General features: G+C 39.4%; 1 protein-coding gene across 1 annotated transcript in view; it reads right to left on the minus strand.

Annotated features, from left to right (window-relative positions):
* The window catches only part of RORB (RAR related orphan receptor B), a 117,245-nt gene that overhangs the window by 9,138 nt on the left and 83,710 nt on the right, over window positions 1-24,397 (minus strand). The window contains exons 5-8 of the mRNA XM_040420310.1: window positions 16,140-16,261; window positions 13,110-13,242; window positions 6,054-6,161; window positions 1,146-1,256 (exon numbers count right to left, since the gene is read on the minus strand). Coding sequence (XP_040276244.1) covers window positions 1,146-1,256; window positions 6,054-6,161; window positions 13,110-13,242; window positions 16,140-16,261 — 474 coding nt within the window. The remainder of the gene's footprint in view (window positions 1-1,145; window positions 1,257-6,053; window positions 6,162-13,109; window positions 13,243-16,139; window positions 16,262-24,397) is intronic.

Raw genomic sequence — 24,397 nt, forward strand, 5'->3', positions numbered from 1 at the left:
GTATATATATCTTATATATATATATATATATATCTATAGACATACATTAAGACTGTGAGGGAATAAGGTACAGCTGCCAGTTTCTGTATCCCCTTTTAGCCCCTAGCTATATACTGAAATTTTAGATTTGTTGACAGGTTGTGTTATAGAACCTGAAGGTATACATGTGGCAAGGTGTAAGTCAAGAGAACCCAGGTACAAGAGGGAGAGGGAGCCACAATGTTAAGTGAATTAAAGGAGTTCTCCAGGAATGGTTTAAAATGACTGCCAGCAACCTTCCCTAGAATGTGAGCAGGACTGATTGCCTCCATTTGCAGAGCAGCCTGGGGGGAGGGGGGTGCGGATATGCCCTCACTACCCACTATTCTCTGGCACCTGCATATACTTCATGTCAGGTTGCTCTGCAATGACGGCATATGGTAGGCAGGATGACATCATTTACAGATTCCAGCAAAAAATAAAAATAAAGGATGAAATACCACAAGATTACACCAGACACTCAATGAACCCCATTATAATAAATGGCATTTATCAGGTACTACCAGTGTCTGGTACATGCCGGATCTGGCAGTTCTGGTATTCTATTCTTATGCTGGAACAGAATACCATAATCCTAGCGCTGATGCACACTTTAGCATTTGGTGCAGTAGGTGATTACATGTGACAATCAGAGATCACATAGAACCCATGGTTAGTAAAAGGAGTGATGACATGAAGAAAAGTTCCTGTATGAAGCAAGTAAATCTTTTCATGCTGCTTCTCAAATTCAAGTTTGTGCTGCACCCTAAATCAGTCTAGCAAGGGCTTTTATGGGGTCAAGATCCCCAGGCTTAGTATGGCTACCTACACTTTAGTGGTGTTAATACAAAGTGAATAAAAAAGTTACATTTATTGCGGGTCTCACCCATATAGAAACAGGAGATTTCATTTTGATCTGTAAATTCCCTAACAAGTCAAAATTTTGTTAAATTTTTTGCCATTTTTATGATTTTTTACTTAGGGAAAACAGGGACTTTCTACACTAGATACTTCTATGAACAGCTCCTAAGAATATATCGTCTTTATTCAATGCACTTTGTATAAGATATAAGTTTAAGCAATTGATATAAACAATCCATATTCGTGGTTAATTTCACACTGCGTACCTGGTGATATCAGTACAGCCGCAGAAAACAAGGCAATTTCTTCCTCCGTCAGCTGAAGTGAACATAAACTCTTTGCAAAGTCAAATGCTTCATTCACTAAATCATCAGAACCTGCAGGCCAAGCAAAGCAGAGTGAGAACTAAATGCTAATCATGGTTCCATTTTTCTTGGAGCACAGCTTGTAGTCCTGTCAGGGAAACAGGTGCTAGTAGAAAATAGTATTTTGTTTAGTTAAAATTTCAGATTTTCAATCAACATCATGTGGAGAGATAGAACAAAAAGACTAGATCTAATTGTCTTTTAAAACATATTTTTTTGTTATGTCTATATTATACTTTTTAACCAGCGGTTATATTTTCTCATGAAATTGCAGCACTATTTAGAAATCCTTTTATTCCGGAGTAATTGACTGAATAATATAAATGATAATTTGTATGATAATAATGCAGATAGGACCTCTGAAGGCGTTCTGACAACCACCTTGCATAGGCCAAAAGTACGTATAGAATTCCACTGTTGATTACGATCAAAGCACTGTGGTTGATATCTAACAGAAAATATGGGACATAAATGCTCTAAAAATATTATTAATAATGGCATGTAAGATATTTTTTTTTTCTATTTTTTTTTTGCTTTTTTTACTTAAAAATAATAATAATAACAGCAACAAAGTCATGCAAAAGTGTAATTACAGTACAGAATTTCAAGAAAATGCAATGTTATCTCTTTCCTATGGGTCCAATAGATAGAGCAAACTGTGGCACAGTTCTAAAATAAGACAATTTACCAGACATATGGATAGTAAAAATTATAGTGGCTTACCTCTCCACTGTCATGTGTTAGGTGCTCTATGTCTATCTGACTCACCCAGTCAGTGGTAAATGTAATTGGCTATCATATAGACAGGCACTCTACATCTAGGGTCACACGGAGGAATTGGATATATATGCACCCGATTTATTATAATATAAAATAAAGTAGTACTACAATATTAATAAAAAATTATTACCGCAATTACATATATACCTCCTAAAGATACAAATTTATCAAAAGGATAATGGCTATGTCACTTATATATACTGACTATTGCAATACCAATAGATAGACATAATCCTGCATGCATATAGTCCTTATATGGTGAATATGAAGGAAATGTTCCAGGAATTTGGTTCCTGAGAAGATGATATATACTTGTGTATCTTTTTGATAGCAAGATAGCAAAAAGGATAGCAAAGAGGTGTATTCCGTCTCGTTATCCCCCGTTGTTTGGGGGTATAATCAGCAGTGATAGTGTTACCGACAGTAGTATACTGCTGTAACACAGTCTTATACAATGATTGTCCTGTACTGCGCAGCAGCGCTATGTGTATTCAAAGCCTTGCGGTACAGTGTTTCAGCTGAATAAAGGGCAGTCACTTAATGTTTCAAATGTATGTCCCATTCATTGGGATCTATAGCACATCAGATGATTTGTGGTCATGTACTAGCAAATGCCTACAGTGGCGTCCCACGTGGCACAGGTACACTGACCGCAATTACCTGTCCCGATGTCTTCGCGGTCTGATACCGCTTGTGTGTAACCGACTCCCCTTTGGCGTCCCACGTGGTTCTGCTGTCTCGGCGTTCCACGTGTCATATGCCGATGTGTTCAATGGGTGCGTAAGTCAGTACGGGCAGGATTTATATAGATATGGACTATGGAAACGCTTCCACATGGACCATCAGGCACTGTCCAACCCAAGATGGGAGGTGCGGCTACTTTAATTCACCAAACGCGTTTTGAAGTCTAACTCTGACTTCTTCATCAGTGGTCATCCGCATCTTCCCACCTTCCTATTTTTATACTCTCAATAAGTTGGACAGAAAATCCGGAATAGATGTTGTTCCTTGTCTTCTTCTGCCTCCTCTTTTGTTTCACATCAATCATATAGAAAAAATTCAATGGTATTCAAAACTTGGTGACTTCAGTAAAAATATAAATATCTCCTTTGTTCATATATAATTATTCTGTTATGGGTATGTATGCTGCGGTATTGTTGCAAAGTTGTTGCGTTTTTTCTTTTTACATGTATTTTCTATGTATCGCATCAGCTCTCGCTTTTGGTATCAAATACTCATCATTTATTAAACATATAGAGATTAATAAAAACAATACAAAATAAAACATATTAAATAATATTAAAAGGTGTGAGTCAGAGATGATAATCTACAATACATTATGTATAGGATGGACTAATGTCTTATTTGATTTTTTCTTTTGATTTATTTCTCTTTTGTTGTTTGATCTTTAATTTAGAATTTCTGGTTTTTCTTCTTTTTAATTTGTTTCTCTCCCAAGTAGGTTTATTTTGGTGTCTGGGAGTGGAAATGGTAGATGGAAGTTCCATTAGCCTTCTTTTGCAAGAAATTCCATCTACCATTTCCACTCCCAGACACCAAAATAAACCTACTTGTGAGAGAAAAAAATTAAAAAGAAGAAAAACCAGAAATTCAAAATTAAAGATCAAACAACAAAAGAGAAATTAAAAAAAATAAAATCAAATAAGACATTAGTCCATCCTATACATGTGACTATCCCTATACATTGAGATGATGTAGATTATCATCTCTGACTCACACCTTTTAATATTATTTAATATGTTTTATTTTTTATTGTTTTTATTAATCTCTATATGTTTATAAATGATGAGTATTTGATACCAAAAGCAAGAACTGATGTGATACATAGAAAATACATGTAAAAAGAAAAAACGCAACATCGCAAAAATACCTCCAATATACATACCCATAACAGAATAATTATATATGGACAAAGGAGATATTTATATTTTTACTGAAGTCACCAAGTTTTGAATACTGTTGAATGTTTTTTATATGATTGATGTGAAACAAAAGAGGAGGCAGAAGAAGACAAGGAACAACATCTATTCCGGATTTTCTGTCCAACTTATTGAGAGTATAAAAATAGGAAGGTGGGGAGATGCGGATGACCACTGATGAAGAAGTCAGAGTTAGACTTCGAAACTCGTTTGGTGAATTAAAGTACCCGCACATCCCATCCTGGGTTGGACAGTGCCTGATGGTCTGTGTGGAAGCGTTTCCATAGTCCATATCTATATAAATCCTGCCCATACTGACCTACGCACCCATTGAACACATCGGCACATGACACGTGGAACGCCGGGACAGCAGAACCACGTGGGATGCCAAAAGGGAGCCGGTAACACACAAGCGGCATCAGACCGCGAAGACATCGGGACAGGTAATTGTGGTCAGTGTACCTGTGCCACGTGGGACGCCACTGTATGCATTTGCTAGTACCTGACCGCATATCATTTGATGTGCTATAGATCCCAATGAATGGGGCATACATTTAAAACATTAAGTGACTGCCCTCCATTCAGCTGAAACACTGTACCGCAAGGCTTTGAATACACATAGCGCTGCTGCACAGTACAGGACAATCATTGTATAAGACTATGTTACGGCAGTATACTACTGTCGGTAACACTATCACTGCTGATTATACCCCCAAACAACGGGGGATAACGAGACGGAATACACTGCTTTGCTATCCTTTTTGTTATCCTGCTATCAAAAAGATACACAAGTATATATCATCTTCTCAGGAACTAAATTACTGGAACATTTCCTTCATATTCACCATATAAGGACTATATGAATGCAGGATTATGTCTATCTATTGGTACTGCAATATTAGTCAGTATATATAAGTGACTTTACAAACAGCCATTATCCTTTTTATACATTTGTATCTTTAGGAGGTATATATGTATGTTCTTATTTATACTGTTTATGTTTTTTAAGGGATAGCTATAGGTCTGTTTTATAAAAAAAAATATTAATATTTTATTACTACTCAATTTACCAGACATAGCTAATTCATAAAGCTGGTATACAGAATATAGATGTATGTGATAATAAGGTGCATACAATGTATGTTGGTGCATGCTCTCCAAAACTTGTAATTTTGCTAAATAAATGTAACTTTAAGGCCTTGTTCATATTTCCGTATGCACATTTTTGATAGCTCAGGTACTGATTGATTTTAATGTGTTTGTTTACACATCAGCATTTTTTATTGACTGCGGGTCAGTGAAAAAATCATGGAGACATATTCTACTTTGCTCCATGATGCGGATCGAAATTTCCTATTGAAGTCTATGGGTTCATGAAAAAAACATTGATATAACATAGGTGAAATTCATGTTTGGTCTGTTTTTCACTGACCACTGGTAAGAGATCGTCTGGAAATTAATTTTCAGCTGATCAGTGTCTATGGAATATGGATGACACATGGACATACGCACAGACCAAAACACAGATGGCTTTTTCCACGGATGTCAAATGGACACAGAAATGTGAACGAGGCCTATGGTCCCTATTACACAGTCAGTGTTTATCAGTGATTTTCATCAGTGATTGTGAGCTAAAACCAGGTGCGGGTCAAAAACAGAGGACAGGTGCAGATCTTTCCCTTATACCTTATTCTTGTGTAGGCTCCACTCCTGGTTTTGGTTCACAGTCACTGACCAAACACTGACTGTATGGAAGTGGCCTAATTTTTTTGTCTGTGGTCAGTTCTAAAAAGTGACATTTTACTGAAGTTTCTCAAATTCACAAAACTGGCACACAGATTTAAATAATTACCGGTATATAACGTAAAAAAGGTAAATGTCACATGTGAAACATTTTGTATATTTAGACACTGCTTCTATAATGTACAACGTAACAGCATCACTGGAAATTATTATTATTTTTTATAATTTTGTTCTTTTGTACCCAATCATTATTATATTGGATTTTTTGATTCTTCTTTTCTTTCAGATCATGGTATATGAAAATATAATGTTACAGATACATACAAATGGCCAATGAACCAGTTACCTAGTGACTTGAACATCTGCATTCCTCCATATTTTCCTTCAAAAAGAACAGTGTTGTTTAATGGATTGAAGGCACGGCACATTCTTACTAGAACTACTTCCAAACAGCCTGGCAGAGAAAAAAAAAAAACAGGTCAAAAAAATGACAGAAGCAGTTCAGCTCACCTCGGCCGCTAACAGGTTCCTCCTGTGCACGGCAACCCATAGGATGGGTAGTAAATCCAGAAAATTTAACCACTGGTAAAATATTCCAATATAAATGTCTTTTTTTACTGAATAAACATAAAATCCTTTGCCAACATGAACCTCATCAGCCAGGCTTGGCTTATACGTTTCGGATGATTAATTCTTACTTGCGTTTCAACACCACCTTTAAATATGCATGCATTTCCATCACATGATCAGTATACATAAAATCATTGGTATATTGATGAAAAGACTAGTGTGAAGATACAGTAACTACAGCATAGAGAGATAATAGGTCTTAAAGGAGTTGTCTCACGCCAGCAAGTGGCATTTATCATATAGAAAGTTAATACAAGGCACTTACTAATGGATTGTGATTGTCCACATTGCCTCCTTTGCTGGCTTGATACATTTTTCCATCACATTATACACTGCTATTTCCATGGTTACGACCACCCTGTAATCCATCAGCGGTGGCTATGCTTACACAATGTAGGAAAAATTGCTGGTCTCTCTGGTGGCTGGGACCATGGGACCGCACATAGGCTAGAGCTTTTTCCAATAGTGTACAAGCACGGCCACCTCTGCCGGATTACAGGGTGGTCATAACCATAGAAATGAGAAGTGTATAATGTGATTGAAAAATGAATCCAGCCAGCAAAGGAGGCAATATGGACAATCACAATACATTAGTAAGTGCCTTGTATTAACTTTGTCTACATGATAAATGCCTCTTGCTGAAGTGAGATAACCCCTTTAAGCTCCCCAATAAAGGCACAGGGGTATAGCAGACCAGGAATTTGTACTTTGTACAATCAATACCAGTTACTGCAGGACAACCAGAAACAACTGTAGCTCATAGGCAGTAAATTGGGCAACTATAGCAAAATCACAAATCATTTTAGGACCAGCTGTTTGTTTTGTGTGACCTTTTAGAAGGATGAATAAAGGTTCATTTTTGCATCTTCCATAACTACCAGTGAGATACATTTACATGTAGGGATATTCTGCGTGGCTAGAATAAGTTAGAAATAGTTCTTATTAAAGAAAAATAAGGCAAAGCTACTCTAAACAATGGAGTTTCATTTCTAAATACATGGTGGCCCACAAATAAAGTAGCCCGTCTCCAGCGATAGTATGACAAGATTAACGAGCAAGTGGATTGTTTTTATATTACCCACAAGTCACAAAAGATGCTGAAGTGGTCCCCGTTCACGTCTGTGCATCTGTGGGCACGGATTATGTTGGCTGATACTGCGGATAGTGTTTGTGATGTTTCCCTTGAGTTTATCCAGGGGATGTGGATTGTTAGCGGACACTTTCTTTTTAAAATTTCCCCACAGATAAAAATCGCATATGGAGAAGTCTGGGAAACATGGTGGCCATAACCCCTTGCTCACAGTTCATGAACCTGTACCAGTGAGTCCCGTGAGGTGTGCCATGATGCCCCATCTTTTGGAAAAAGCAGGACATTTTGTCTTCTGGTGTTAGTTGGTTGTAAAACTGTTTAAAGATGTCCAGGTAAATTGCGGTATTCACAGTTGATTTGATGAAAATTGGGCCCACTATTCGTGTTACTGACACTGCACACCAAATGCCAATTTTCTGGTCGTAAAGTGGTGTTTCGTGAGTCAAATGGGGATTTTCAGCAGACCAGTACCTCGTATTCTGGGAATTTACGTGACCTGATTATTTAAACAAAGCTTCAATGGTCATGAAGTACAGCAACGGGTCCAAATATCTTCCAGCAACCAAGTACAGTAATTTACACCTTTAGCTTTGTCAGACTCTTTCAGTTCCTGCACACACATTATTCAGTACGGTTTCATGTTTGTGATACACCAACTTGCTGAGACAGTCTTCTTGTTGACTTTTTGGGGCTACCTGCAATCTGCTGCTGAATTTCATGCACAACTTCAGCCATCCTGATCGATGAAGGTCTCGGTTTCTTTATGTTTGCAACAGAGCCAGTTTGATGCCATTTCTGAACCAGACTCTGAATACAATGTTTAGCTGGTGGTTTTGTTCCTGGGTGCTTGTCGGTAAAGGTCTCTTGCTTTTCCTTAATCGATCTGCTTCACACATAGCCTTCCACAATCACTATTCACCGTTCCAGGGAGAACAACATCTTTCTGACACAATAGGCCACTTTTATCAAACTGAATAATAAATCAGTCTTAGGTGCCCATAGCAACCAATCGGAACTCAGCTTTCAGTTCCTACAGGACTCTGAAAAAATGAAAGCTGAGCTCTGATTGGTTGCTGTAGACAACTAAGACAGATTTAATATTAAGCAGTTCGATGTGGAGATATTGGAGGCAAGCTACTTTTTTCGTGGGCCACCCTGTATAATAGAGAGGAAAGTTTCCTTGTAGCCTTGATAAATAAATCTGGAATTTTGAAGCAGAAGAAAATGAGGGATTTCGATTTTGTAACTATTTTCATATTGGAATTATTCTTCTAATCCAAAATTCTTTTAGTTGATATGAAAAATGATCATATATAGTATAATCATTATGTTACATTGGTTGGAAAAAGACACATGGTCATTGAGTACAATATAACTCAGTTATATATATGATCTTGTTAGATTTTTAATGCTGACCTAGCATTCGCCATTACTACCTCTTGGGGAAGGGCATTCCATACTTTGACTACCGCAGTTGAGCATTGAGAGGAGTAGATAATCATTACAATTCAGGTTGGATGATAATCGTGCAGTGTAAATTTATGTAGCGACTGAACAACAGTACTGAAAATGCTCATTCAGCACATTATTGATGTGAACTAATAAATAATCGTTTGCCATTTTTATACTTTTTTTCCCATTTTTTAAGCTCTTTATTTATTGAAGTTTCAAATCTAAAAAATTTACAATACAATGAATTATTATACCGCAAACAAATTCTACCTTAAACAATTCCCCACTCTAACCTCTTGAAGCCATGCTGGAGAGAAATAAAAATCTTATCCTTCCCATTTACATCATATTCCCCAAATCCTATAAGCTGAGGGGTTTAACTTTACATAATCTTTTTCAATTGCATCACCCTACCAACCTGATGTTTCCAATTATTCAAATCGTTTGTCGTTTTAGAATTGTGGTAATGTAAAGGTACATGGTGTGATCTCTCATGCAATGTAAATGATGTAAATAAAAAATAGATTTTTTTTAATAGAAATCATTGCTCTCTAAATACACTGAACGATCCTTAATTGAGCGAGTAAACAATTACATTTGAATGAATTTGTACATGATAATCATTGCATGAAAATGCTTATCTGTTATCAGCTTTGAATCGTTAAATGTGACCGTACTGTTAGTCACCTAAACAATTATCTATTATGTAAATAACCCTTTAGTGTAAAGAATCGTTTTCAATGTACCGATATCTACCGTATTTTTCGCCCCATAAGATGCCCCCCCCCCCCAAAGTGGGGGAAAAATTTCACTGCGTCTTATGGGGACAATACTAATGAGCTCTTTCATTACACGTCGGGTCACAGCAAAGCCAACGGCAGGAAGAAGACATAGCGCTGGAGATCAGGAGCGGTGGCGTCCGGAGCAGGCGAGATAAGTGGATTTTTTATTTTATTTGCTGTAAGGCTGGGCCCTTATCTGAGGCTGGGCGTTGATCTGAGGCATGGGGGCTGATCTGATGCATGGGGGTTGATCTAAGGCATGGGGGTCTGATCTGAGGCATGGGGGATGTTCTGAGGCATAGGGGATGATCTGAGGCATGGAACTGATCTAAGATGGGGGGCTGATCTGAATCATCGGGGTCTGATCTGAAGGCATGGGGGTCTGATCTGAGGCATGGGGGATGTTCTGAGGCATGGGGGATGATCTGAGGCATGGAACTGATCTAAGATGGGGGGCTGATCTGAATCATCGGGGTCTGATCTGAAGGCATGGGGGTCTGATCTAAGGCTGTGGTCTGATCTGAGGCATTGGGGACTTATCTGAGGCATTGGGGTGTTATTTGTGGAATGGGGGGCTTATCCGTGGCATGGGGGGGCAATCTGTGGCATAGGGGCTGATCTGAGGCATAGGGGCTGATCTAAGGTCTGATTAGGGGTCATTCACGTTGGGGTCTAAACTGAGGTCTTATTGTGGGTCTGATCTGAGGTCTTACTGGGGTCTTATTAACATTGGGGGTCTGATCTGAGGTCTCATTGAGGGTCTTATTAACATTGGGGGTCTGACTGGTGCTATGAGCTGAGCTCTAATTAACATTGGGGGTCTGCTAGGTGGTCTGATCTAAGGTCTAATGAAAAACATTTTTTATATTGTCCTCCTCTAAAACCTAGGTATGTCTTATAGGCCAGTGCGTCTTACAGGGCAAAAAATACAGTATATAATTTTTCCTCCACAGTTAATGAATGTCTCTTATTCCTTTGTAAAGTTTTTGGACAGAATAAATCATGTGCCAGTTCTTGATATTGATCACATATGTATCTATACTGTACATATAAGTGAGATCACTTCTAAGATGTCTTAACTGTTATTATCCTTGACTATTATTAATCTGTCACTGACAAGAGACCTCTTATCACACGCTTGGTATAAATATTTTACTCTGAGGAATAAACTAACCAATAGGAAATTATTATTTGCTATAGAAAGCCATGGTATGTCCAAATACAGCTGCAATGATTATGAATATGAATTACGGCTAAATACTGTGCCGTTTGCAATATTAATGTCATATTCAGAAAAGCACGATTGATTATAGCAACAATCTGTTTAAAGTTCTCTGGAGATAAGTAGAATATGACCTTTCTCAAAGAAGCATTTCAGATGCTCAGTCCCCTTTGCACATCACATACTACATAGCATTTTGGTATAATGTCAATAGTTTCATTAAAATTAACCTTTATCTAGATGTTTCCAATAAATATATACTATCATATTGTTCAGTAAGGCCTCATGCACACAACTGTTTTTCGGGTCCTCATCCGAGTCGCATTTTTTGCTGCTCGGGTGCAGACCCCTTCACTTCAATGGGGCTGCAAAAGATGCCGACAGCACTCCGTGTGCTGTCCGCATCCTTTGCTCTGTTCCGTGGTCCCGCAAAAAAATATAGCATGTCCTATTCTTGTCCGTTTTGCGGACAAGAATAGGCATTTCTACAATGGGCCGCCCGTTCCGTTCCGCAAATTGCGGACCGCAAAAAACGGAACGGTCGTGTGCATGAGGCCTAAGAATAATTCTAATAAAGCATAGATTATCTACATGAGGAGTTCGTGCTACATGTCAAATCATCTCTTTCATATTCTGGCCTGACCGTAAAGCTGACCACACAAAGCCCAATATTACTTTCCAAATCAATGAGACCCCTCCTTAGATCCCCCCCTAAGGAAGGGCCTCTCTATGAATAATCCAATAAAATATAAAATATAGTTAGAAGGACACTTGATGACAAGTTTTCTGGCAAAACTTTCCAGATGTGATCTATTCCAACTGTACATAAAAATCTGTACAGGTACAGCAAGGACAGTATGCAGATTTATTAACACTAAGATTTATGCAATGTAAATTTATACTAGACAGTCTAAAGATATGGATGATAAATTTGACGCACTTTAGACTCTCTTATCTAAGTTTGTACCACCAGTTACTTGGCTTACTTTATGCCAGAATATTGAACCAATATTTTAGTGTCTGTTTTAATAGGTCCATGTATTCCCCACTTACTAACAATTCTGGAGCATCTATTCTTATGGCTCTATGTTCTGCCATCCCTTTATTATCTCCACTAGAAGTTATGAATTAATTGCTAGCAGTCTGCAGTAGGGGTACAGAGGGGAGGTAACTAGTTGGGGGGAGGGGGTGTACCTCCACAGACTAACAATGGCAGCACTGATTGGATAGAGTGAGTCTGTGCAGTTACACACCCCCAACTGGTTACCACCCCTCTGTACCCTTACTGCAGACTGCTAGCAGTTCATTCATAACTTCTAGTAGAGATAATAAAGGAATGACAGAACATGGAGCCATAAGAATAGATGGTGCAGAATTGATATTACATGGGGAATGCATGAAGCTATTAAAACAGGCATGTGGTGACAGGTCCTCTTTAACACCATTCAAGTAGTACCCCATTTTTAAAAAGCCACATCCCTACCCACTACGTCAAGCCTGCTCGCTGAGCGAGACACAAAAGAGTGCAGAGAGGATTTCTCAATGTATACCTTTGACAGATGCAGAAATAGGTTTACAGTGACATACTTCTCCAATAGGCTCCCATGCTATATAAAACCATAAACAGCTCAGTATACATTATTCTATTGAATGCTTCTATATGGAGTAATGCAGATGACTATACAGTGGAAAAGGTAGTTTACCAATGTATACCAGCCTGACAGAGACAAAAAGGGCACTGTGGAAACATTTGGCATGGGTGACATTGTTTATGTAATGTTAGTAGCAAGATAAAAATGACATAATTATTACTCATGTATTATATTTGCTGCTTCAATTATATTAGCAGATAAACGTCATTGGCGCAGCTTTACTACTGGATGTCCTAGATTTCTTATTAAGCCATAGTTCCTTAAAGGGGTTCTGCAGTGTTAGAATATTGCTGGACCTATCCTCAGGATTGGCCATCAATACCAGATCGGTTCGGGTCTGATTCCTGGCACCCCCGTCGATCAGCTGTTTGAAGAGGTTGAAGCATTGCATCCTCTTCAATGTTTACCTGCATGCCGTCTAGATTATTCACGTGAATGGGAGAAGCAGTTTTAATTACACAGCACAAGGGAGACAGCATGCAGGTAACAATTGAATTCCAAATCTAAAAACTGTATCAAATAATACTCTAGAACACCTTAATAGCCACATAAAATAAAAAAGTAAGCTTCTTACCTGACTTAAGTAACAATATTTGATCATTCTGGCATAATTCCATAAAGCCTGTTATTCGCTTTGCAAACTCCACGACGTACTGTATTGCATGGGTAATCTGAATGGCACACTGCTGCCACAGAGCTTCTCTCGACTGTAACACCAGAATAAACAGATATTAGAGTAAAAGAACAACTTAATGATGACCAGTTGTCTCTGCTGACATGCCTTTTAACAAATAATTCTGCCCAAGAAAAATATAATAATTAGAGATGAGCGACATTCTTAAAAATTTGATTGGCTGCTTTGCCGAATTTTACCCAAAAATTCTCTTTGTGACGAATTACTTTGTCACAAAGTCAATTTCTTTGTAAGTAATGGGTGCAATGATGGGGAATGGCGATTGCGCTGTCCCCCATCATTGAACTCCTCAGTTGCTGCATTCATTGCTGATTATGGCATCTGAGATAAATATTAAGGCCTTTCAGATGTTGATCAGTTAAAAAAAATTTTTTTTATTGTACTAACCTTATCCCTTTGAGTACGAAGAAGCCATCATGGCCATCTTGCTTTGAGATCAGCACAAAATCTTGCAAGGTCCATGATGACTTCATCACGCTGTCATACTTCACCGCAGACGATATTTAGTGCGGGATCTCAAAGCAAAATGGCTGCGGCGGCCCCCTTTGCTCTCTAATGGATAGTGTAAGTATTTTTACCACCATTTTAGGGAAAATTGATTTGTTACCACGAAGCATGAGGAAATTTGAAGTACACTTCGTCAGCTAAATTCGCTCAACACTAACAATAATATTCTTAAATCAATATTAAAAAGTGGCATTTCCTACTAATACAAAGAAGAGTATGAAAAAGTACATATACAATCAAACATTTCACTAAAACTTTTATCAAATATCCATCCTAATAATTTTATATAATTGTTATAAGTTCTTCAGTCTCTCATTGCATCAATTTCTCATTAATAGCATAAAATATGTATCAAGCTAAAAGAATAAGAAGAATAAAAGTATGTTGTACTGTATATAAACCCTGCTTCTATAGAAAAGCAATGTACAATGTAGATATATATTAACACTAGTAGCCTACTATTGTCAGTATTTCTTAAACAAGCTGAGAGTATTAGATGAATCCCTACACTGGAATATGTGTTTCCATGCTGAAGACCAGGAGAGAGCGGAGTTACTGGTCGCTTAAAGGCCATGGACATTTTTTTAAATTATTGCATTCTCCTTATCTTTGGCTAAAATCATTTTACGAACTGGTCTTTATGAAAACTTTCAATAGTTTATCTTCTACAGCCTTCGCTTTTCACTTGGATTTTCACTGAAATCCATCAGAGAACTGCTCTGATGGCTCAATCTGTAGCCCTTTTCTCTTCACTCCTAACAGCTCATACATATTCATTTAAGGCTACTTTCACATTAGCGGCAGCCTTCTCTGGCAGGCTGTTTCGGCGGGTGAACAGCCTGCTGGATCCGTGCTGTATTGTAATTTTTTAAACTTTAATACATTAAGGGGGACATTTATCAAACCAGATACATCAGGTATGTGGAGTAAAAATGTTGCACAACATGCAAATTGTGACATTTCTTTGCAACATTTCTGCAACATTTTGGAGACACACCACTTTTCAAAGTTTTCTATGTTTAAGGCAGAAAGTGAGATTAGGCCTGGATTGTGGTACAGTTACTGTCTGCAACACTTGAAATATCACTGAAACTACTTTTTAAGACTTAGGTCATACAACACAATGCAATTGCACCAAATACATGAAAACTAAGCCATTTCCTAAATTGGGTGCATCCACACAATGCAAAGCCAGACTTGTAACATAACAAGATCTCAAATTACAAATATCCCCGTAAATAAGAGTAAAAAAAAAAAAAAAGAAGACTTCTTCACATGGGTGGTTCATTCCCGAAACCTGACCACTTGTCAGAGGACGTGAAAACTGCATTTACATGCAGCAGTCATTTCTGTATTTTGAGGACGTTTCAGCAGATCCCTGTTTACCCTGCTGCCCAGAGATGATGCTAATTTGGGTTTCCGCATCAATGACGCTTTCACCCAGTACGATTGAACATTTGCTCATTTACCAGGTGATGGTGTCACCTTTACATGGGAAGGAGCATTTGTATGAATGTTTGTTCCTGATAATGAACCCGTGTACAGGGCCATTAATTTTTAGAACAAACATATGCAGCAAAATATGTACCAAATGTATCACTCTGGTACATACATTACATTATGATGGTACATCTTTAGACACGTTTGTCTACATTTACACCACCCAATCTCGGCTCACTTTGCACCAGGATTTTTCACCAAAACTTTGGCACATGTTTGTAATCTATTGGTCGTCTTAAATTACTCCCCTTTCCCGTGAAGCCATGCCCCCTCATCTAGCAAGGCACTAAAAATGTCTAAAACACATACTATATGTGGTGGAAAGCATGTTCTTTGGTGCAACTTAAGCCAAAATTCTGGTGCCTTTAGCTTGGTGAATCTCATGGGTTAAATTTTTATATTTTCAATGACTAGTTGTCTGATAGAGGCTGATGTACAGTAAACGTGCAGCAGAAGATCAGCTTTATATGAATAAAGTATAGCCAATAAGAATATAAAATTTGTCCAGAATGTTTCTTTAAGTAAGAAGTCACCTCTCTGACAGTTGTGGAGAAGAGCCAGACTTCCCCCCACTTGTTTATAAGCCTGATTTATTGGACTATTGTAAATGTGAATAAACTGAGGATGCTGGTTAATCAAATGTACATAGATACAATGTGACATTTCCAGTGGGTTTTGATCCTGGATATTTCTCAGAAAGCCTTATGGGCCTTGATATTTTACAATTGACATAGCTGTCAGGAAGAGTGTAATTCACCATGGCAACTTTTACTGGTGTCGTCAATTGGGCACATTATAAAGACTTTTAGAAAAGCTACACATATATACACATGTATAAATATTTTGCAGTTTAATAATAAATGATGCAATTTTTTTCAGAGATTACAGTAATTTATACAATACCTTGCTCTGGTATACTTTAATTTCTTCATATGAATGAGTCTGCCAAGCTAATTGATGAAGCTCATCCATTGTGTATTGACACGTCTCCAAATGGGACTTTATGATATTTTGTGCAATTCGATCTGTGAAAATCACATAAATCAAACAATTATTATGCAAACATGTGCAAGTAATTCACTTTACTGCGCATGCGCAATTCTGCTGTGGTTTCAATGCATGAGCAGTGAAGCACTGCCCTCTGCTTCATTGGTAATGCGAATGAAGATGAGGACAGTACAGCTCACTTCACTGCACATGCGCTTTTCTGCTGTACAGTGCCTGTGGGAAGTCAATTAAACATCGAGAGGCAAGTTTAGAAACGGACTGCCTGCCTCTTCTGCATCATAGCTACACCCAGATTACCCTATTCAAAGTATTTTCTATACGTTATGCTTTATCACTCAGGACATACCAGAGAATCTTTGGAAACATATTAATGTCTTGGATTTCCGTAAGGTGGCAATTAATGCTACTCAAAACTATTGACATAATAATCCCTTTAATTGTACACGCTAGATGAACTGGTACAATAAAATATGGTTGTGAACCGTACATAGACTTTAATAACAACCTAGGTATAATTGTGTTGGAGCAACTGGTATGAACTATTAAAGGGAGCTTCCCTTTAAAAATCTTGTGCACGGTAACGTATGATGTCACCACGCCAGCCAGCTTGATGATGTCATCATGCACCGTGCAAGGTTTCACACTTGATCTTCAAGCAAGATGGCTCTTTGCGATCAAATGGATAAGGTGAGTGAGTATTTTTTTTTTTTTTACAGATAAACCCCTGACAGCTCTCAATGGTCATCTCAGATGCTGCGATCAGTGATGAACGCGGCATCTGAGGGGGTTCAATGACGGGGGGCATTTCCCTGTCATTGCTCCTGCTACTCACAAAGAAATGCGCTTCGTGACATGGTAATCTATCACGAAGCAAATTTCTTTGTGAAAATCGGTGAAGAAGCTGAATCAAAGTTTTGAGAACTTCGCTCATCTCTATTGATTATCATTATCCCTATTTCACCGACTGGCAAAAGTCTGTTATAATTCAGCTAAAGTTACTTTATTGAGCAATTAAATAGACTTAGAGAACATAGGTTGAACATAGTATCTGATCTGCAGGCAACATGTTATAGAACAGGATCGAGTAGATTGATAATATATAGTATTATGGGAAGATATTCAATATAAATTTCATTTCAAAGTATTTAATTCATTTAAGACTACATTCACACGAACGTATTTTGTTACCATGTCTGTTCCGTTTTTTTTTGCGGATTGGATCCGGACCCATTCGGGTCTGCAAAAAATGCGGACAGCACACTGTGTGCTGTCCGCATCCGCATGTCCATTCTGTAGTCCCCCAAAAAATATAGAGCATATCCTATTCTTGTCAGTTTTTTTTGCAGATCAGTGTTTTGCGGACTGCAAAACACATACGGTCGTGTGAATGTAGCCTTAATCTCAGCTCTTTTTTTTACATTTAGGAGTCCAGTGGACGGTCCTTTCAATGATTGTATAAGCATGCACACAGAGATAGCTGTTAATTGCTGATCGTGCCACGCACTGGACTCCTAAACACAGAGCAGGAAAGTAAATGAATAAAGTACAAGTTATCAGATTAGTAGATACATGATTTCACTGGCTTATAGTTGTGCATAACTTAATGTAGGATGTCATTTCTTCTCTTTTATAATTCATTTGTATGAACATAATGGAAAAAGTGAGAAAATCAACCCTTTCAATTCATCAAAAATAAACCTCCAAAGTTACATATAGTTACATAGTTGATATGGTTGAAAAAAGACATAAGTCCATCAAGTTTAACCAAGGGATAGGTGGAGACGCGAACCCCAGAAGGAAGTGAGACTCAGATTTCTACACGTTTTCATAAGCATTAATGTTGTTTACTTTTAAGAATTAATCTAAACCCTTTTTAAAACTGTCCACTGCTCCTGCTGTGACCACGTCCTGAGGAATTCTATTCCACAGCTTCACAGTTCTTACAGTAAAGAAGCTTTGACGCTTCTGGAGACTTAATTTTTCTTCTCCAGTCGGAGGCAGTGCCCCCTTGTCTTTTGAGGGCATTTTAGATGGAACAGTTTCTCACCGTATTTTTTGTATGGCCCATTTATGTATTTGTATAGGTTAATCATCTTCCCCCTTAGATGTCTCTTCTCAAGACTAAATAAATTAAATTCTTTTAATCTTTCTTCATAACTAAGACCCTCCATGCCCCTTATCAGTTTAGTCGCTCTCCTCTGTACTTTTTACAGCTGCAGTGCATCCTTTCTATGGACTGGTGCCCAGAACTGAAGTGCATATTCCAGATGAGGCCGCACCAATGCTTTGTAAAGTGGTAATATTACATCCCTACCCCGCGAGTCCATGCCTCGTTTAATGCATGACAATATCCTGGTGGCCTTAGAAGCAGCTGATTGACATTGTATGCTGTTATTTAATCTACCATTTACAAGGACACCCAAATCCTTCTCTATAAGTCACTCTCCCAGTGTTACATCCCCTAGGACATATGAAGCACGGAGATTATTACTACCAAGATGCATAACTTTACATTTATCCACATTTAACCTCATTTGCCAAGTTGATGCCCAATCACTCAGAGTATTCAAGTCAGCTTGTAGTTTATGGACATCTTCCATAGACTGTACATTACTACAGGTACATAGCTTAGTGTCAACGGAAAAAATAGAAATGGTGTTATTATTCCCGTCCTCGATATCATTAATAAATTAATTAAATAATAAAGGGCCAGCACTGAATCTTGGGGTACACCACTTATAACCTGAGACCATTCTGAATAGGAATCATTGACCACAACTCTCTGGACAAGGTCCTTCAGCCAGTTTTCAATCCAATTACAAACGATACTTTCCAAGCCTATAGACCTTACTTTACCTATTAAATGTCTATGAGGGGCAGTATCAAAAGCCTTTGCAAAATCCAGAAACACTACATCCACAGCTTCCCCTCTGTCCAGGCTTCCACTCACCTCCTCATAAAAACAAATCAGGTTAGTCTGACAACTTCTGTCCTTGGTAAACCCATGTTGGTTATCACTTATAATATTATTTACAGTCACATACTCCTGTATCTAGTCCCTTAAGAGTCCTTCAAACATTTTTCCCACAACAGAAGTTAAACTAACTGGTCTAAAATTACCTGTGAAGGACCTAGATCCTTTTTTGAATATGGGCACCACATTTGCCTTGCACCAATCACTTGGCACTGTACCAGTACCTAGAAAATCTTTGAAAATTATAAACAGGGGCACAACAATGCCTGAAGTGAGCTCTTTAAGCACTCGGGTCTAATCCATCTGGACCTGGAGCCTTGTTCACATTTAACTTATTTAACTTATCTTGGACCATATCTACAGTTAGCCAATTGAGTATATTATTGGATGCACTAACAGCCCCAGCACCACTGATATCAGCTCCTTTCTCTTCTTTTGTATATACAGAGCTAAAAAAAACATTTAGTAACTCTGCCTTTTCCTTATCTTCAGTGACTAGCCCCCCCCCCCCCCCACCATGATTTAGGGACCTACCTGCTCGGATCGTGGTTTTTTAGCACTTATATATTTAAAGAAATGTTTTAGGATTTGTTTTGCTGTCTTTTGCCATCTGCTGCATTTTGATCTCCTTTTTACAGATTTTATTGAGCCCTTTGTAAGTTTCAAATGCTAAAGCTGACCACTCAGATTTGTATTTTTTAAATGCCCTTTTTTTTTGGGGGGGGGGGGGGGGGTTAATGTAAGTGAAATTGTTTTACCCAAATTATCCAAAGGACAGGCAAATGGATTTCCAGTGTTTGATATAAAATTTTGGAAAATTTAATGGAAAAAAATCTAGTATTTAACCTTTTAATAGGTATCTTGTTATTATCATTGTCAGTTGTCTATCAAGATAAGACAGGCTCCACCATTCACAATAGGTGATGTCACAGCTTATCTACTCCCTCCTGACCTATGCATAGTTCACAGAGCAGCCTAGAAAACTCTCCTATAGAAATCAGGCAAGTCCATTTGTCTATGACCCATGTGGCTGCTCTCAAGGAATAGGAAATCTTCACATATTTTAAGCCTAGTAGCCAGTGTGAATATGGCATTATTTTATGATTTTTTTAAATATGGATAGTGACATGGAAAATTTTAAACATTTTTAACATAAATTCTTGATTTAATAGGTTGTTTTCTGATGACAAATTCCCTTCAACATTTGGGATATAGGAAGCTTGTGGGGTTATCATAATGAGGATGTTTGTTGTGTCAAGGTTTCTTTTACTGTATGTCAGAAAGTGTAAGATGCAGTAGTAGACAACAACGTGATCTATGAAATTTACATGACATGCAATTCTCTTAGCTCTTAGCCCACTCTGCTCAGCTAATCCTGGCATAGTACATGGGTACAGGCTACCCATGTGCTATGCCAAGAGTTAGTAACAGTCCAGGGAGCACAGCGCTGCTGTGGCCCTATTGATAAAATGTATTCCGTACACCGCTGAGTAGTGTTGAGCGAACCCGAAGTGTAAAGTTCGGGTCCATACCGAACTTTGCCGGAAAGTTCGAGTTCGGTGTTCGGGCATTTAATAAAGCCTTTGAAAGGCTGCAGGGCAGCCAATCAACAAGCTTTTAAGCTGTGGTCACTTAGAAGCCATCACAGCCATGCCTAGTAATGGCATGACTGTGATTGGCCGGTGCATCATGTAACCCAGCCTCTATACAAGCTGGATCACGTGTAGCACCTCCCATCAGCTCTGAATAGTTCACGGACAGGAAGAATGCAGCTGAAGCAAGGGAGAGTGTTAGGAATCTGGTTATTTGTTTTGTGGGTAACCTATAATGATTTTTTTGTTGTCTGCAATATACCAGCTTTGCACCCCTGACACAGAAATATAATAAATAATTAATCTGGTTGTTAATTCTATAGTTAATCTGACTGTTAGTTCGGCCGGTAACATATACCCATTTTTGGTGTGAGATACACGTGCACTGCATACATGACAGGGAAATTGATATAGTTAATCCGTCTGTTCGTTCGGTGGGTGACATATACTCATTTTTGGTGTGGGGTACACCTGCACTGCATACATGACAGGGAAATTAATATAGTTAATCCGTCTGTTAGTTCGGTGGGTGACATATACTCATTTTTGGTGTGAGGTACACCTGCACTGCATATGTTACAGGGAAATGAATATAGTTAATACGTCTGTTAGTTCGGTGGGTGACCTCAAAGAATGGGTAGAGCATCAAATAAGGGAATTGGCCCTCGTCGTGGTGCTGCTGGTGCTGGTGGAGCTCCTGTTGCACGGAGAGGACGTGGTCGATCTGTGCCAGCTACATGCCCAAATGAAACACCTTCCTCAGGTGCACATAGGCGACAGGACGTTCAGCATCATTTTGTAGGCCCGAATACCGGTAGAGGCGGTAGTAGATTGGATGGCTGACAGTGCCTCCAGTTCTTTTACATTGTCTACCACCCGGTCCCCTCCTGAAACCGCAGAGTTAGCACCTGCAGCCCATGGGCATCTGTCTCTAACCTCACCCCCTTGCAAATCAGCCAAGTAGTCTGAGCTCCAAGTCATACAGCAGTCTCTTATGCTTTTTGATGACTCTGCTGGCGGGGTTTCCATGGGCCATCCAGCTAGCCCTGCCCCAGAAGTGGAAGAGAATGAGTGCACTGATGCCCAACCACTTATGTTTGGTGGGGCAGAGGTTCCTGAAAAATGACCCCGATATGTCAAAGATGTCTGTGCAGCGTAAAATCGGCCTTCCAGCTCACCGCCTCATATGCAACATACCCACAAGGTGGAACTCCACCTTGCACATGCTGGAGAGACTATGCGAGCAGCAGTAGGTGATAGTGGAGTTTCAGCTGCAGCACGGGTGAGTCACTCTGAAAAACAGCACCACTTCACCACCAACGAGAAGGCCTCCATGCGGGACGTGTGTGCCGTGTTGCTCTGTTTCGAGTACTCCACCAACATGGCCAGTGCCGATGATGCAGTTCTCAGCATTACTATCCCACTTCTATGTCTCCTTGAAAAAACACTCTGGGCGATGATGGAAGAGGATGTGGCACAGGAGGAAGAGGAGGAGGAAGACTGATCATTTCCACGGTTATCAGGCCAGTCATTCACAAGTGGCTTGGAGGGTGGGTTCCTGCACCAACAGAGGCCAGGTACACAACTGTCCAGCCAGGGCACAGTTCTGCAGGATGAGGAGGAGTAGGAGGAGGATGGTAAGGAAGAGGAACCGTGTTCACAGCAGGTTGGCACCCAAAGCATCTTATGGGCATCAATGGAGCATGGCTGGGGAAATTCAGAGGACACAGACGATACACCTCCCACAGAGGACAGCTTGTCGTTGTCTCTGGGCAGCCTAGCACACATGAGCGACTACATGCTGCAGTGCCTACACAATGACCGCCGAGTTGCCCACATTCTTACCAGTGCTGATTACTGGGTGGCTACCCTGCTGGATCCCCGTTACAAGGACAACATGCTGTCCTTAATTCCGTCACTGGAGCGTGACCGGAAGATGTGCGAGTACAAACGCACACTAGTAGAAGCTCTGCTGATGGCATTCACATCTGACAGTGGGGGCTCAGTGGAAGCACAAGGAGAAAGGCAGAGGAGGAGGAGGAAGAAATCGCCAACGCAGCTGGTGCACCGCCAGAACCTCAGAAGGGAGGGTTAGCATGGCCGAAATGTGGAAAAGTTTTGTCAGCACGCCACAACAACCAGCACCACCAGCTGATACGGAACGTCTAAGCAGGAGGCAGCATTTCAGCAACACGGTGGAACAGTACGTGTGCACATGCCTACAAGTACTGACTGATGTGTCTGCCCCATTCAACTTCTGGGTCTCCAAATTGGGCACATGGCCTGTGCTTGCCCTTTATGCCTTGGAGGTGCTGGCCTGCCCTGCAGCAAGTGTATTGTCCGATCGGCATGGGAGGTAATCACAGACAAGCACAGCTGCCTGTCCACAGCCAACGTGGACAAGCTCACGTTCATTAAAATGAACCAGGCATGGATCCCACAGGACTTGTCTGTACCTTGTGCTGAGTAGACAAGGATACCGGCTGCACCCAGCCATTGTTATACTACAGCGCACTTTCTCTTTGCATTCTCTTATCTGTTTCCCAATGTTTTGGGGTCTTCCCAAATTTATAAAAAATTAATAAAAAAAGCAACAAAAACAGTGTTGGCTACCTCCTCCTCCTCCCCCGCCACTTCCACCTACACCACCACGTCCACCGCCTCCTCAACCTCCTACACTTTGACCTCCGCCTCCTAGTTCAAGATTATTATTTTAATTTTTTTTCTATTCTATGTTATTTTAAGTAATTTCCCTATCCACATTTGGTTGCAGGGCAACTGTCCTGCTTTTACTCCCATTTTTCTTCCTTTTGCAGCTCTCTAGCCTCTTACTACTACTATTTTACAGCCATTTTAGTGCACCAAAGTTCCGGTTGCCATTGACTTCAATGGGGTTCCGGTTCGAGTTCAGGTGAAGTTCAAGTCTTGTGTAAAAGGGAAAAGTGTAGTAAAAATAGAAAATGGATTAATAACGTATATTAAAGATAGTATTATTAGGGAATTAGGAACAACATATTAAAAGTTTATATAAAGGTTTAGTTACTCTTTAAAGAGAGGCAATAGCCACTCTACATTAAGGACCATTTACACATGTACATTGGCTCATAATAAAAATAGCCAAATACATCAGTATCAACATCCCAGCTTGTCTTGAAGAGTGACAAATATGAGTGTGACTATATCTGAACTTTTATAATAATCACAGGTCGGCACTGCTGTTTTAAGTCGCGGTGCACGAGTCTATGGGATGGCGTCCCAATGTAGAATTTGCAGAAAAGACCGGCACTCACTGTAGATAAATATATGCGAACTTTGATGTAGATCATGATCCAAACCACACTATCTCTATTACAACACTGCAGCTATCAGGGACCATAAGGAAAATGTTGTCGTCAGAATCTCTTGGTAATGGCGTAATTACATTAATATGGTCCTTGTCAACTGTAAGTCACTTTTATTCTGCTTCTAAAGTCACAACATATTGATATGCCCGATTGTACCAAGAATGAGCCAGTCTAGCATCACAGTAATATATATACTGAGTGAATACAAAGATGTAAAGTATGAAAGGTAATGTGTGCCCACCC

Source organism: Bufo bufo, chromosome 2, assembly GCF_905171765.1.
Source record: "Bufo bufo chromosome 2, aBufBuf1.1, whole genome shotgun sequence".
NCBI lineage: Eukaryota > Metazoa > Chordata > Amphibia > Anura > Bufonidae > Bufo > Bufo bufo.